General features: G+C 34.8%; 2 protein-coding genes across 2 annotated transcripts; one reads left to right on the top strand and one right to left on the bottom strand.

Annotated features, from left to right (window-relative positions):
* The first annotated feature begins 773 nt into the window (after window positions 1–773).
* On the top strand, window positions 774–7,692 carry LOC111995995 (uncharacterized). The gene is made up of 7 exons (XM_024027935.2): window positions 774–953; window positions 1,034–1,153; window positions 2,340–2,858; window positions 4,569–4,708; window positions 4,807–4,927; window positions 6,741–6,881; window positions 7,436–7,692. Exons 1-7 carry the CDS (start codon window positions 864–866, stop codon window positions 7,517–7,519), a joined length of 1,215 nt encoding a protein of 404 aa, XP_023883703.1. The 5' UTR covers window positions 774–863; the 3' UTR covers window positions 7,520–7,692.
* A 4,562-nt stretch (window positions 7,693–12,254) lies between these two features.
* LOC111995992 (ubiquitin-conjugating enzyme E2 20) lies at window positions 12,255–14,381 on the bottom strand. Its single transcript, XM_024027933.2, is given in 7 exon segments — window positions 12,255–12,492; window positions 12,599–12,658; window positions 12,779–12,842; window positions 12,994–13,073; window positions 13,076–13,220; window positions 13,464–13,491; window positions 13,893–14,381. Coding segments are annotated over 7 exon segments (558 nt in total). The 5' UTR covers window positions 14,024–14,381; the 3' UTR covers window positions 12,255–12,442.
* Window positions 14,382–15,480: the final 1,099 nt, after the last annotated feature.

The following is a 15,480-nucleotide window of genomic DNA, read 5'->3' as shown; positions in this document are numbered from 1 at the left end:
GAACCACCGTGGAGGTGGTGATGTTGATGTGAGGGGGTAAGCTTGAGAAGGGCGGCCATGGAGTTTGTTTGAAAGAGTTTTAGAGATGAGAGAACATGGGTTTAGAGAGAGCTTAGAGAGACTGAGCATGGGTTTAGAGTGAGAGAGAGGGCTCAGTAAGATTTATTGTGGGAGCTTAAAGGGTCGGCCATGGAGGTTTGATAGAGGAGTTTGCCAATAAGGTGGCGTTGATGATTGAGGGAAACGAGATTGAAGGTTCAGCCATAGAGTTTCATTTGAGGCAACTCAAATGAAACCCAACCATAGTAGCAAACCCACCCCCATTTCCAACTTCAAACCCACTTTGAATCCCAGCCACAGTGGGGAGAGAAGCCAAGATCAGAGTGGGATTTGTGTGCTATTCCTCCACTTTGTTCTTATAAAAGTTCTTAAGCAATTAAAACCCTAACTTTTTTATTCTTGTTATATTTGCTTTTACCTAAAAATGTGTTTTTTTAATGATAGGTGAAGAGGTGGGTTATAGAAGGCTAACGAAAGTTATCTTAGGTGAGCAAAGTGTAAATGATTGAACTATAGATAGACAAAGTGAAAACAAATCATACTACAAATGAGTTTACTGTAATTATCCCTAATTTTTATTAAGCACCTCATGTGTCAAATTCAAACCGCATTAATGTAATTGGCGAAACCGCAGGGGAGAGTTGTAATTTGTGGAAAAAAAAAAAAAAAAAAAAAAAAAAAAAAAAGAAAAAGAAAAGAAGGGAAAAGGGCTCCATCTCGAACTGAATAGCTCATAAACCCTCGAAGGTTGGAACAAACACTTTAAGAAAAACGTTCGAATTATTCTACTTCTCTCTCTGAATATGGGGACAGAGAACAAATCGAAGTCACGCACGAACGACAACAGAGGCAACAACAGCAGGAAGAGAAAGCCGCGCTATCTTCCCCACAATGTCTCTCTCTCTCTTCTTATAGTATTGTTTTTGTTGTGAGCTTGGTTATTCATCATGTACATGGTTTTTTTGTGTTACAGAAGGCAGTCAAGAAGAAGGGTGCGTACCCATTAAGGCCAGGAGTACAAGGATTCTTTATCACCTGTGATGGTGGCCGAGAACGCCAGGCCTCTCATGAAGCCATTAACGTTATTGACTCTGTATGTCTCTTTGTTTTCTATTATTTTGTTTGTTGGAATTTATTTTTTGGTCTTAACTCATGAAATTGCCTTATGGGTATATGTTTATTGTTGTTAAAGTCTATTTCTTTATGCTTTCCTTTTCTGGGTTCTCAATAATTAACTTACATCATGTTTCTTTAGTATTGACAGAAGTTTGGGGTTGAATTAGAATGACATTTAGTAAAATTACTGTTTGTTGTGTGACAGATTTTTTTTTTTTTTTTTTTTAAAGAGTTAAAATAAGTGTGTGATTGGAAAAAGAAAATGGAAAATTTTGCCTAATTAGGTTGGAGATTTGGGAAAAGTATGGTTTTGCTTGTTTTCTGTTGAATATATGGATAAATAATTTGAAGAATTAGTTGAAATGCAAGTGGAATCTGGCTGAGTATTTGAAAAAAGAAAAAAGAAAAAAGAAAAAGAGAAGGGTTTTCAAGGTTGAATTGTTTATTTGCGACGTGGGGAAAATTTGGGTTTTGGGAGCTTAGAAATGATTTCATTGGAAAGTTGTGACTCAAAGGACAATAATGATATGCATTTAATCTTTGAGGATTTCACATTCTCCCTATTTAAAGATAATTTCTATGATTTTTCTTTTGTTTTAGTACTTATGAAGAAAAGGTTTTGTTTTAGTAACAAATTAGGGAAAGGAATATTGTTTATGTTTTCTTAAGGGTTATTTCTTCTTCATTTTTAATAATCTGCCCCTTCAATATTCAATTCAAACATAGTGTTGATGCTTGTTCAATTGGAATTCGACAATATTGTTGTCTCTTTATGCACCTTCTATGGTAGTTGTGATTATAGTGATGTGATTATATGGGTCTTGTGCTTCACTTCTAGTTCCAACTTGATTTTCATAGTTCTGTTGCCTGGTTTTCATTGAAGTTTGGTCAAACATAGATAGAACCTGTATAAGCTTCATCGTAACTATGTGTATAAGCAACTGTTTCCATGTGACACTGTTGTTTATGAATTTTGACAAAATATATAGAGAACCTTGGAATGAGCTTTATGTTATGTTTTGTGTGTGTGTGTGTGAGATATTTTTATTCTTGGATGCAGATGAATACAAAATTCTGAACATTATGTTCCCCTTATCAATGAGGTGGAGTTGAGTTAGGTTACTCTAATGCTGGTTGATTTGTTTTGTTCCATTTCCTTTCAGTTTTATGAAGAGCTAGTCCGGGGGAAGGATTCGGGTATGAAGCTTGCTGAGTTACCTAATAAACCTTCAAATAAGAAGATTAAGTTCTCATATTCTGACTCTTCTGGTAGCGATGATGATGATGAGGAGGAGGAGGAGGAGGACGATAAATCAGATACTTGTGGGGATGATACTGCTAGTCATAAAGATGCGATAAGTCAGGAGTCCAATCCTCAAGATGCAATAAATCAGGAGTCCGATCCTCAGACAAAAGATGATATGAACCATGGAAATCAGACTGAAGAAAAAGATAATGATAATGATGGGGATGATAAGAATGATGAGAATCAACCAGATAATGATAATAATGGGGATGGTAAGAATCATGAGAATCAACCAAAAGAAACTGAGGAGCCTCCAGCAAAGAAACAATGTGTAGAAACAGTTGCAACGAAATCTGTGATCCATGCAAAAGTGGAGGAGAAGTCCATTGATAAACTAATTGAGGCTGAACTCGAAGAATTGGGAGATAAGAACAAGGTGAGTTAGCTAGAGCTGCTAAACTTTCTGGCTTCATTTGTTCTATTTTTTTTTAACTGTATCAGATTTGAAGGCCAAACCTGAATATGTCAGCAATTGTTCTCAAGTTTCTATCTCCCCAATTTTTTAAATTTTTTAAATTTTTGTTCTCCTTGCACATTTTCCTGGCCCTTCTTCTAATTGTTGTTATTTTATCTTATTAACTTCTGTTCAAATACTTTTATCTCTCCCCTGCCTCTGTAATATTGTGACAATTGTACTTTAACAGAGTTGAGGTTTCAATTATCAAGATGAAATCCTTGTTTTTGAGAGCTTTATTTGAGTGGTGCCACACACTTGGAACATGTGATATGTGTTCTGTGGTAGATTTTATAGATTCTCTTTTAGATTGTGACTTTATTTTAATGTGGTTTTTTAGAACCGTGTGTATAATCTTAGAGTTTATTATTTGTCAAAAAAATATTTTGGCTAATTCTAGGGTTCTTTACGATTCAAATATGATATGTGGGCAGTAATATTTCTATCTAGTCTATGCTAATAATTTTTGGTTGCTGATGCATCTAGTCATTTCTTCTAGCAATTTGGTAAAGCTTGCTACTGTCATGTTATGATGTCTTGTGTGTTGTTTCCAAGCTCTCTCTGGACTAAAATTTTCAATTTAATGCCACTGTGTTCATCTAAATTGTATTATACAAATTCCTATTGTATCACATTTTAGCTTCATTTTTTTAAAGAGTATTGCAGCCTCATTTTCAAATGGATCAATTTGATAAGCTCAAGTTTGATATTCTGAAATTGAAGAATTGAAGAATTCTTTGATATTCTGATGTATTTATAACTTTTAAAATAATTAATGTGAGAAATTGTTATTATTGATTCTGCCCTTGCTCATATTTATCATGGACGGCTCAGAATGAAATTCTATCACTGATGGTAGTCGCACCACAATCAACTGTTATTGAACGTGGTTTATATCAATCCTTTGTCTTGTTCACGTAGACAAACTCACTGATGGAAGAGAACGTCAATAAGTGAAGTAAAAAAATTGATGCCGCAACCCCAGTGACAACTGTACTTCCTTTAAATAAACTGTTAGTTCCAGTCCGTGAAACCCTATAGCACCTTTTGAGTCTGAATGAGAGGGAGATATATATCTTTAATATGATCTAATATAAGTTTAGTGAACAAAAAATTTCACCTCCTTTTTCACAACTGTTAGTTGGTATACTGTAGTTATTGTACAATATAAGTGGTGTCAATGATGGGCCCACGTGAAATTGATGCTGCATCAATCACACCTTGCCACCTCCATAAGTTGTGAAATTTGTTGTCTCTAGAATTGCTCTATGATTTATCTTGAACTGATGTTATGTCAAATATTTGAAATTGAAAATAATGATAGAGTGACTTGTTATCGTCAGTCACCAATTTTCTTAATCATTTAGTTGAATAATAAGTAGTTCATGACTCATTGACATTTTACAACAGCTGAAAGTGCAAAATTATCAGTTATTCCCATTAAGTTGGGCACTGGATGCATATTTTTTATATACATTGCCCTTCTAAGGGTCCTCATATTGTGAAGAGTTCACCAGATGTTCACTGCCCTTGCTGTTGGTGGCATATTTGCTTTTGTCATTTCGTTCTGACTCAAAAACTTGTGTGTGCCTTTAGTATTTTTTGTTGAGCTGACGGTAGATTGTTATACAGAGGCGTTTTTTCAAGCTTGATACATCTTGTAATGGTGTTGTCTTTATTCAAATGCGGAAGAGAGATGGAGAACCCAGCCCCATAAATATTGTGCAGCACATGATGACATCTCTTGCATCAACAAGGAAACACATGTCAAGGTTCATAAATTTCTTTTCAGTCAAATCATACAAAGGACATAGACAGAAGAAATGTTATATTGGCGCTGGCAAGCTAACATTTTTGTTTTCTTGTATAGGTTCATCTTAAGGATATTACCTATTGAAGTGGCCTGCTATGCTTCTGAGGAAGAAATTTCAAGAGCAATCAAACCTCTTGTTGCAGAATATTTTCCAGTGGAGACTCAAAACCCACAAAAGGTAATACTATTAATCAACTTTTCCATTTTGTATCGTATCTTTTCTGATAAACCGATTCTAAATTATTCAAAGCTGCCTAAGTGATAATTTCCCTTGAAACACCCTATTGGTCATATAATCAACATTGTTAACTAAGAATCTAAATTATATTTTTCCATCAACACTCTTTTACTTCCCAAAAGTGGCAAAATTGATCCTTTCTACAGACAGCATTAATAGGATAAACTCATCAGAGGTCCATTTTTTTTTATTTTATGACTTTTTTCTAGTTTTTGTCAGTAATGGTTCAAGTTGGTTTTAGTTATTTGACTTTGAACTAAGAATGTAATATGGTGAAAAAAACAATTTTCATTAGGAGATCTCAGATTTTATCAATAAATTGAAGCGAATCAAGTTTGATTTTTCAAGATCTTTATTTTATTGGATGTCATCAGAAGGATGTAGAATTTCCAATTTGTTAGAAATTTTGAACTTATTTTATGTTTTATTCTTCTTTGGGGGACATATGGGTACATAGCCTGTGTACTCGAGTCATCCTGTTGAATTTTTGTATACTTCCTTAGTTGATTAATACAATTACAATTATTGTTACTTTTGGGTTATATGCTTTTCATCTTACTAAATCTGTTAATGTTATTTAAAAAAAATGACTGAAGTGAAACTGGCCCCAGTCCAAGCATAACAATGATGCACATAACTAGAAACCCACCTAACCCTAATCATAGTGCTAGAATCAGCTCATTGTGGGTTTGATTTGAAGATGAAGTGTATTTGAGCATATCATGATATTTATATTCAGTGAAGTCATGACTGGAGGTCAAATTATAGATGCAGGGTACCTGAATTGAATTGAGGTTAATTATAGAATAGTCAAATGCTCTGTCACGAATCCAGTCATGGGAAATGAAATGGGCCAGAAATTTGGGCAAAGATATTGCGAATTTCATATCTGAAGGGAAGGAATTTAAATAACTGAATACATGGACAAAGGGTTTAGCAGTTTGTGCTGACTTGAGTTTAGAAATTTACAAAATTCACAGCTGATGACCTTGATTTATGTGGTTTTCAAACTTATTATTTAATTGTTAGCTAGCGGATGGTATGTACCAATGCATGTTTTAAGTTTTTATTCCAGTTTGATATGCACATCACCTCTTTTTTCACGTTTGGTGGACTGTTATGGTCTGAGATTGGTGCATTCTGTAATCTAGTAGTACGCGTTTCTGAAAATAAGAATGACTAACTCAACATCAATCTGGATCTTGACCTTCCATTGGATTTATTCCCCGTGGTAGACTATATATATGCACAAATATGGTCATTGTATTTTAGGCGTGTGTCTGAGAGAGAGTCCAGGACGATGTGATGATATCCACTTTTATTTCTGCATTTGATTTTTTTTTTTTTGGCGGTTTGTGGGGACGGGGGGATAGGTGTTAAAGGGTTCAAAGTTCCAAATCCTTATTTTTTAAGTTGGGACTCAAGCAAAATACCTAATGCAAATTGATGACCTTAATCTAATTTTGCATTCATCAGCTTTGAATTTAGGAGGTATGTAATTGGGTGAAGATCTTATTTAATTCTGACCAGTTCTCTTCCCTGCCCCACTCTCTCTTTTCATATTCCCAGCACTGTAGAAAACAAAATGAACTAAAAAAAATTGAAGTATAGAACCACCAGGTTTTGTATGCTATTTGATTGGGTCCCTATATAAAATCTGTGCAAACTGCATCCCTTGGCTACTGTGTTCATCACAATCTAAAATCTTATGACATACTGAGATGGAGTTTGACTTTTCTAAGTTTCTGTGCAGTTTGCAGTATTGTATGAAGCCCGTGCAAATAGTGGTATTGACCGGATGAAGATCATAAATGCAGTTGCAAAATCCATCCCTGGGCCGCATAAAGTTGATCTTAAAAATCCTGATAAATCCATTGTAGTTGAAATTGTCAAGGTAAGAATGTTCTCTTTCTTTTGCTAAAAAAGAACTTGAATTTTCATGCTTTCTTGTTCATCTTTTACACCATCTTTGGCTAACCTTTGGTCTCTTATTGGGTTGAGTTTGAATCTTGTTTTGTTGATCTGGTAGCATGGTTAAATAACTTAAAACTCTTTCAGCAAGAGTTTCAGAGAACTTTGGAATTTTGACTTTCATAATTATTTTTTGAACTTTTACTAATGGCTATAGGTGTTGCATTGCATCAAATCCAACTTTCATGACTTGATTGTGATACTACTCTGTTTTATCTTTTCTCTTTGTTTCTTTTATTTACTTTTTCTTCCATGTACCCTGAAGTTTTTTGTAATGATTTAGAGGTTATGCTTGTAGAAACTGTTTTACTAATGTTAGCTAATTCTCTATCAAAGCGTTAGCTTTCATGCATTTCAATTTCGAATAAAACAGCAACTCATGTGAAAGGACTGAAGTTTTACTTGTTGCTAGATGTCTGTTATTTGATGAACCTTTCTTGACTATGATAAATCTTTTGTTTTTTTCAATGTTGTCAGACTGTGTGCTTGATTGGGGTCGTTGAAAAGTACAAGGAACTGGCTAAGTACAACATAAGGCAGCTTACATCATCCCAACCATAGCCATGTCAACCTTTTTTTTTTTTTTTTGGTAATTGGAACTGCTGACATTTGATATGTATGTTTTCCATCCTGTATTGTAGTAAGGAGTTTTTAACAAGTGGGGTGACAGCGAGTTTAAACCACAAATAATCTCATTTTAAGAATAATATATGTCATAATGAAAATTTTGCCAAGTTTAGATGCCTGCTGCATTCTTCCTTTGTTTTCTCTCTCTCAAATAACGATGTCTGATACGGCTAATCCAAATGAACTAGTTTGTTGGTCATTAGCACATTTTGAAATGCTAAGAACCATGACCATGCAAATTGTAAGAATCACACTCAAATTTTACAAATTCTTCACAATCCAGTAGCAAGTTTATATTAATGAATCCTGCAGGTGCAAGTTTTATTGGTTGTCCAATTATGAGTAATCAGGTGATAAATAACATGCGTATGCACCTCGTATATACTCCAATTTTAGATATGTGCTAACTTCATTCTATATGTACTCTCTTTTTTCTTTTTTCTTTTTTTCTTTTTTTTTTTTTTTTAACATGTGTTATTTGATGTGTACTCTAATTTTCGATTGACCAGTTTAGTTTGAATTAGTAGTAAATATTTATTTTGATTGTATTTGTATATGAAAATATTAAATATTAAATTTGATAATTATGATAGTTATTAATAGTTATTTATTAAGATTGCTTTTTTTTTTTTTTGGGTTTAGTTTTTTTATTTAAAAACTTAAATAATAGATATTTATCATAATAATTAATAGGTATATATTATTGTGGGCTACTTTTTTGTTGTCCCAGGGAAACTATTTGCGTACTCCTTGGGAAACTTTTGCAGTCCCACATCGAAGACAACTCCCCTCACATTCTCACTTATAAGCGCGAGCCGAAGAAAGTAGTGAGAAAGTGGGGGAGTTGTCTTCGATGTGGGACTGCAAAAGTTTTCCAAGGAGTACGCAAATAGTTTCCCTGGGACAACAAAAAAATAGCCCACAATTATCATTTATGATAATTATACACAATGGTCTTGATAATTTATATGGTTTTTTTAATTTTAAAAAAAAATTATATAAAAAACAATTTATTTGGAATATGATATTCCTACTCAAGTTTAGTTGCTTAAGTAACAATTGAAACAAAAAATCAACAAAACATAAAAGAAAATTAAATAATACATGCATTAAAAAAATATAGAAAATAATTATGCTATTAAGTTAGTCACAATAACTAAATATTTATGAGCTCATTCAAACAATATGTTCATATATTGAATTATATAAATCATAATAATTCATATTTTCTCTCGTTTTAATGACATATAGTATAACTACTACATAATGGGTATTATACATGAACTATAAAGATAATGTTTTACAAAATATTTTCATATGAACATATAATATTCTCGCACATTGTGTGAGACATCTGCTAGTTAATCATAATCGCATGTGATCAACCCGTGTTGTGAGAATAATTAATGGGATGTTTTATGAACTTGTAAAAGGGCAGCCTTAAAATACCACAACCTTGATATGCGAATAGATTGTGTGATGTAATGTTATGCAATAATAATAAGTGGAAAGCCCATGACCTTGTAAAAGCGGCACAACAAAGATTGCAAGATTTATCATACTCTCGCATGTATGTATGGGTAGATTGTGTGATGCACTTACGTACAGCATCGGCATGTGATACGATCATAACTAATAGCACACCCTAGGACCTTGTAAAAAAGGTATACTTTTTATAGCCTCTGTATTAATCTGACCACCTAGTGTGATCCCCAAGAAAATGAAAAATTAGTATAAGCTTTGAATGATATTTAAAGCATACAACATTTTATAAAGGCTAAAGGCCTTGTAGCTGAATTGGCACCTCCCCATGTACAAAGTGCTTAAGAGTGTAGGGGAGAAAGGATTCGAACTACAGAGTTAGCAGCATGTTGTAATTATTTCTCAAAAAGAAAAAAAAAAACATTTTATAAAGGATTAAACAAAGATATCATTGTCAAGGAAGCAATATATAAAGGGGCTAGCTTCCATTGTTATCATGCAAGCTTAAGCACAAATTTTCTAGTAATTAGAGTTGAATTGCTAGAAATGGGAAACCTTTGGACACTTGAGGCCAATGCCTCAAAAGATTTATGCGATAGCATTTTGCCTCATAGCCACTATCGTGGTAGTTGATAGGCCTTACATTTATGGTTCAACACTACCAACTCATGACCAAAAACCTAATTCCCCGAGTCATTATAATCCATCTCCTCCTTGTGTTTATAAATTACCACCACTACTTTCACCATCCCCTCCACCAGTGTCATCTCCATCACCACCTCTGCCAAAATCTCCATCCCTTCCACCACTGCCATCTCCATCACCTCCACTACTAAAATCTCTACCACCACCCTCATTATCACCTCCACCACAAAAACTCTATCACCTCCACCACTATCATCCCCTCCACCTCCATTGCCAAAATCTCCACCACTGCCCTCAAGACCACCTCCATCATCAAAATCTCCAAAACCACCCTCACTAACACCTCCACCACCAAAATCTCCATCACCACCACCATCTCCATCATCTCCACCACCAAAATCTCCACCACTGCCACCATCTCCATCACGTGCATTGCCAAAATCTCCAGCACCACCCTTTACCATCCCCTCCACTACCTCAATCTCCATCACATCCACCGCCAAAATATCCACCATCTCTATTACCTCATATTCCAGTAATACCAATAACATTACCATTGCCTCAACTGCCACCATTTCGATTTCCTCCTCTGCTACTATCTCAATCCCTTCTGTTGCCACCATCTTGATCACCTCCACCTCCCAAAATTTGACAAAGCACCACCATCACCATCACCCTAACCATCTCATCCACCTCCTTATCTGAAGTCTCCTCCTCCACCATCTCCCTTGCCGCCACCTCAACAATATACCACTATTAGTCTCCACATGCACCTCCCCATAGCCACCACATCCGTACTACTACAAATCCTTACCCCTTACCACCATCGTCATCACCTCCTCGTCCTCCCTACTACTGTCTCCAAATGTTTAGTAAGCTTAAGGTCGTCTCGTGTCAATTTGAATTTCTTATAAGAATAAATGCTTCGCTCTGTATGTCAAGCGTGGCATAAGTTTGTTAGTTTTGTATTTTTAAGAATATATCCTTAATGAATAATGAGGGTCTTTGGTTAACTCTTATGCGTATGAAGCACTCATTGTATTGATTGTTGGAAGCAATGTGAGTCCGGAATTCAAGTTCTAAAAAATTTCAATTATGTTGTGTTTGGATGAAAAAATTGTTATTCATACCCAAAAAGAAAAAAAAAAATCTAAAATGATGGGTCCTCAAATAATGATTCCATCAGAAATCGAATCATTAAAATAAAATTATTGAGCATCAATTTCATGGAACTAGGGAGATGAGCAATGGCACAAGCCCATTGAAATAGATAAAAATAATAATTACTGTGCAAGATTTTTCTTTTGGCATAAAAAGGACAAGGTTTCTTATTATTTTTTGCACAAGTTTGAGAAGTGATACACGATGTTATTGACTCAAGATACATGTATATGGAAATGTCCTTGCCATGGAGGTCGCCACCTGCCTGCTGGCACCTGGGATAGACACAACATGCTAGGGACTGTCACTATAAACCAGAAAATTATCTTGTCTCTACTCTTCTCCAAATTTGATCATTCTTTGGAAGACAGTATTATGTCTATTCAAATAGAATTTGCATTAGAAATTCTGCTACAAAATTCCTGTCCTAACATACTCTCAATTTTTGTGTTGTATGCATGAAAGAGTGATCTCAGGATGTTGTTGCAAATGACGTCTAGAGATATTCCATTTCATTATATTCAGGAAAATAGATTAGGAAAAAAATTAGGTAATCTCTAAATTCTTCTTCTTCTTCAACCTGTAGTAATACGTACTTTTCTGTATTTCTCTTTTTCTAGGCTTAAGTTCTTCATTTTCTTTTGTTCATATCAATAAATTGGTAAATGAGTTTTTATCTTGGAAAAAATTGAGATTTGAATTAGACAATAATGAGGAGAGAGAGTATCGATGGGGTTAGGTTAACACGTGCCTAAAGGAATAACTTTAGGAAAGAGCATTAAGGATCAGCAACAATTGGGATTTTCTTGTTTAATTGTTATATAATTTGGTTCAAATGAAAAAATTTAAATGATACCTACCCCCCCCCCCCTTTATATTTTTAAGGATATATTATTAATGAAAAAATTTATTGTAGTTGTAAGTTGTCTAAAAATGAATTCCCTATTTACACGGGCCAACAACTAGCTTGACAAAAAGTTGGATTACACAATTAATTAGGGGTGTTTTGGTACATGGTATTTGAAAACATGTATTTCGTTGTTTAAAAATATGTGTGAAAATATATAGATGAAAAAGTGTGTGAAAATGCATGTAATATTGTTTAAAAATTAAAACATGTGTTAGAGTTTGTCTACCAAACAACCCTTAGTTTTGCACTTTTGCTAGTCAAATGATTAACCTGCCTGCCTCTCAATCAAATGAGCTATAACTTCCAAAAAGCTTTAGATTGCACTGGTAGCACACCACACCTTTCATCTCTTTCAAGATGATGATTTCTTTCTTCAGACGAATGCACAAGGCACTGGAGAAACACTGACTATGGCATGTGTGTGTGTGTGTGTGTGTGTGTGTGTGTGTGAGAGAGAGAGAGAGAGAGAGAGAAACAACAATTGTCTATTAATATTCATTCATCAAAGAAAAAAAGAATGTAACACACAGGACAAAAAGAAAAGGGAACCAAAAAGAAAAAGAAAGCTCAATTCAGTCTCTGTCTCTTCTCCAAAAAGAAAGACAAAGGCTTGTTGTATAAATTCTCCATCTCGGAAACTCTTTTAAGGTATGATGAAACTAAGCAGCAGTTGGAGGCTTGTACAACTTCTCCACCATCTTCCTATATTCTGCAGGAAAAAGAGGAAGCTTTTTCAGACACATTTCAATGAAAAAAATAAAAGGAAGAGGAGGGAACCCATTTATACAATAGAAAGGAAAATATGTATGTAATACCTTCTTGATTGCTCCAGAGCTGTGCCGCTTGTGTGTTTAGAGGTGAGCTTATGTTTGGTTCTGAATTTCACAAGTAAAAAGAATAAGACTTTGCCGAATTTCTTGAAAATGATTTACTTTTAAAAAAATGACAAGAGCCATCAAAAAAAAAAAATGACAAGAGAGAGTTAGAAACACTACCTCCAAGCAGACTTTGGATAGACAGCAGTATGGTTCTCACATCATATGCTGATGACCATTTATCCTGCAGATAGATTTCAAAGGTTATCAGATTATGAAGCAGCAGACCAAAGCCAAATCATATCGTTGCTTTGACATATTGAACTTTCAGCAATATATTGTAGTGCTAAATGTTCTGAACAAGCCCAGCCAAAAAAATTTGAAACAAAAAGTACCTGAAGAATGTCCAAGCAAATATTTCCATACACATCCACATTGGGATGGAAGCAGCCGGTTTCAAACTTGACCTTCGGGGCTTAAATGGGTAGTCATTCGAAAACGAAAGAGACATCTTGTATTCTGTTCCTTCAAACACGGTATCTTTGCTTCCAGCAATTGTCCCTTTCCAGCAGAATATATTGTCTTCCTCAGGGAAGGCAGATATCCCAGATTCTCCACTCATCTAAAATTTAGGTTTGAAACAAGAAAATTAATACAGACCCTAGATCACCAGAAAAACTCGCTGTTTGGCTACTTAGAAAACAAGAAAAATAAAAAGATCTAAATTTTTGAAAAACCTTATGTTCTTTCCCAATAACAAAAGGAAAAACCCATCTCAATTATTGACAAATTTAGGTTTTAAAACAGACAATCCAGGACTACATAAAATAAAATTAAAAAGAAAAAAGAGTTACAAGGTTCTTACCATTAAGGCCATCAACTCAGATTGCAACCTGTTTCATAAAACAATAACAAAGGAAACATCATTAGAAACCCGACAAACCCCTTAAGAATGCCAATTCAAACATTCAACATTTATTCGCAGAGATTCAAAACACAAACAAAAACCCAATACCCAAAAAAACCCCATCTAGCTTTTCAAAGTAACCCCCTTTTACAAACGGAAGGTGCAGATCATGAACCCAATATCCACACAGACTCAGAAACAAAAACCCAATACAAGAACTCAACAATCCGTAACAAATAGACAAACCCAGACCCCAAAATAACCCACTTATCCTCTATAAAACCTTTCAACAAACAGCTTGTCTACATACATTCAACAATCATCAACATATAATTTAAGTCACAAAAAATAAAGAACAACCCAAATTCTTCACAAACCCAAATCTACCTTTTGAGAACAGACTGAGTATCAACGGTCTTAGCAGGAGGGTTTGGGTGCTTCGGCGCCGCGGCCACAGCCACATTTGTATTGTCTTGGTAGCCTTGAGCAGTTTCAGTGTACCCAGTAATGGTCGCCATAGTTATAAAAAAAAGACCCTTATTTTTTGCTAGTCCTTTCTGGGTTTCAACACACAGAGAGACAGAGACAGAGTTTCAACTTTCAAGAGACCCCAACAATAATATTTGTAAAAGAACTGATATTTTGTGAACAAAAAAAGTGGGCTTTGTAAAGAAAGAAGAAGAAGAGAAAGAAATCAAAGTTTCCCCTTCTTCTCCTTTTGCACAGAGAGAGAGAGAGATCTCAGAGAGAATTTTCACAGAGAGAGAGAGAGAGAGTTGATTGTAAGAGATGGGGCTTGAAGATTTTGGCGTTTAAAAGGCTGTGTGGGTGAGGAAAAAACGACGTCGGTTTCGGATGGGGTTTGGTGCGTGGGGATTCAAAACGAAATTCGAACGTTGCAAAAGTCCGCTAGGGTAAGTAGATTTTGAATTGCCTTTCTTTTTTTAGGTCTACAACGGCTAGTTACTTTTTACATGTGACGGTGACGCGTGTCTTCATGCAATTATATTTCTATGCGCCGTAATGATATATCCCCGGCTCTCTTTGTTATTATCCTAGCTTTGGAATAGTCATTTTAATTTTTGTTGTTGTTGTCCACTTTTCATTAATTTCACAACTCTCTATCCTTATTGTTTAGTTTTAAATTAATTTTCTTAAAAAACATAAGTAAAGAATAAAAAACACTTTGACACATTCTTAAAAGAAAAATTATATTAAAATAAAAAGATAGGGAATTCCTATAAAAAAAAAAATAAAAATAAAAAGATAGGGAATATATGCTAATTGAAGTTATTTACTAAGTAAGGTGTAAGAATATCATCTATTTCCATAAGGAGAGGTATCTTATGAGACGGTTTTATAAGACATTCCTCTCACAATATGTGGGTCTTACGCACGTGAATCTCATATATTGTGAGAGGGATATCTCATGAGTCTGTCTCATAAGATATTTGCAAAATGTCTCATATATTTTCAAGATACAAAATATGGACCTTGAGAATATACTTCTAGTTGGCTCCTATGCTCCCATCCTCTCTTTGCAAGCTTGTTTGCTATGTCATTTGCTTCACGGTGGACATGAGGTGGATGAATGGTCCACTCTCAGGTTAAGAGAATCTTGCAATTACAAATTAAAAGGGTCAGATCCGATGCCATAACATCAAATGATGGTAGCCAATATACAAGAAGTTTAGAGTCAACATCTCGATTAGAAATTTAAATCCTAATTTCCATGCTAGCTGTAGTCCCTGCCTAACCACCTATAGCTCTGCAGCATTGTTGGTTGTGATTCCCATGTGAATAGAAAAAAATCATGTAATCCACCCTCAATATGCTCTTTCTAAGAACACCCCGCTCCTCCCCTCATGCAAGGCCCGGATTGCCTAGTGTGCTACTGTCTGTATTAAGAGTTACAAAGGGGTGGATAGGTGATTGCCAAATAATATATATTTTTTGTAATTTTGGTTGGACATAC

Source organism: Quercus suber, unplaced genomic scaffold (assembly GCF_002906115.3).
Source record: "Quercus suber isolate HL8 unplaced genomic scaffold, Cork oak 2.0 scaffold_213, whole genome shotgun sequence".
Lineage (NCBI taxonomy): Eukaryota > Viridiplantae > Streptophyta > Magnoliopsida > Fagales > Fagaceae > Quercus > Quercus suber.
The sequence above is the reverse complement of the archived record's forward strand: the minus strand, read 5'-3'. Positions and strand labels throughout refer to the sequence as shown.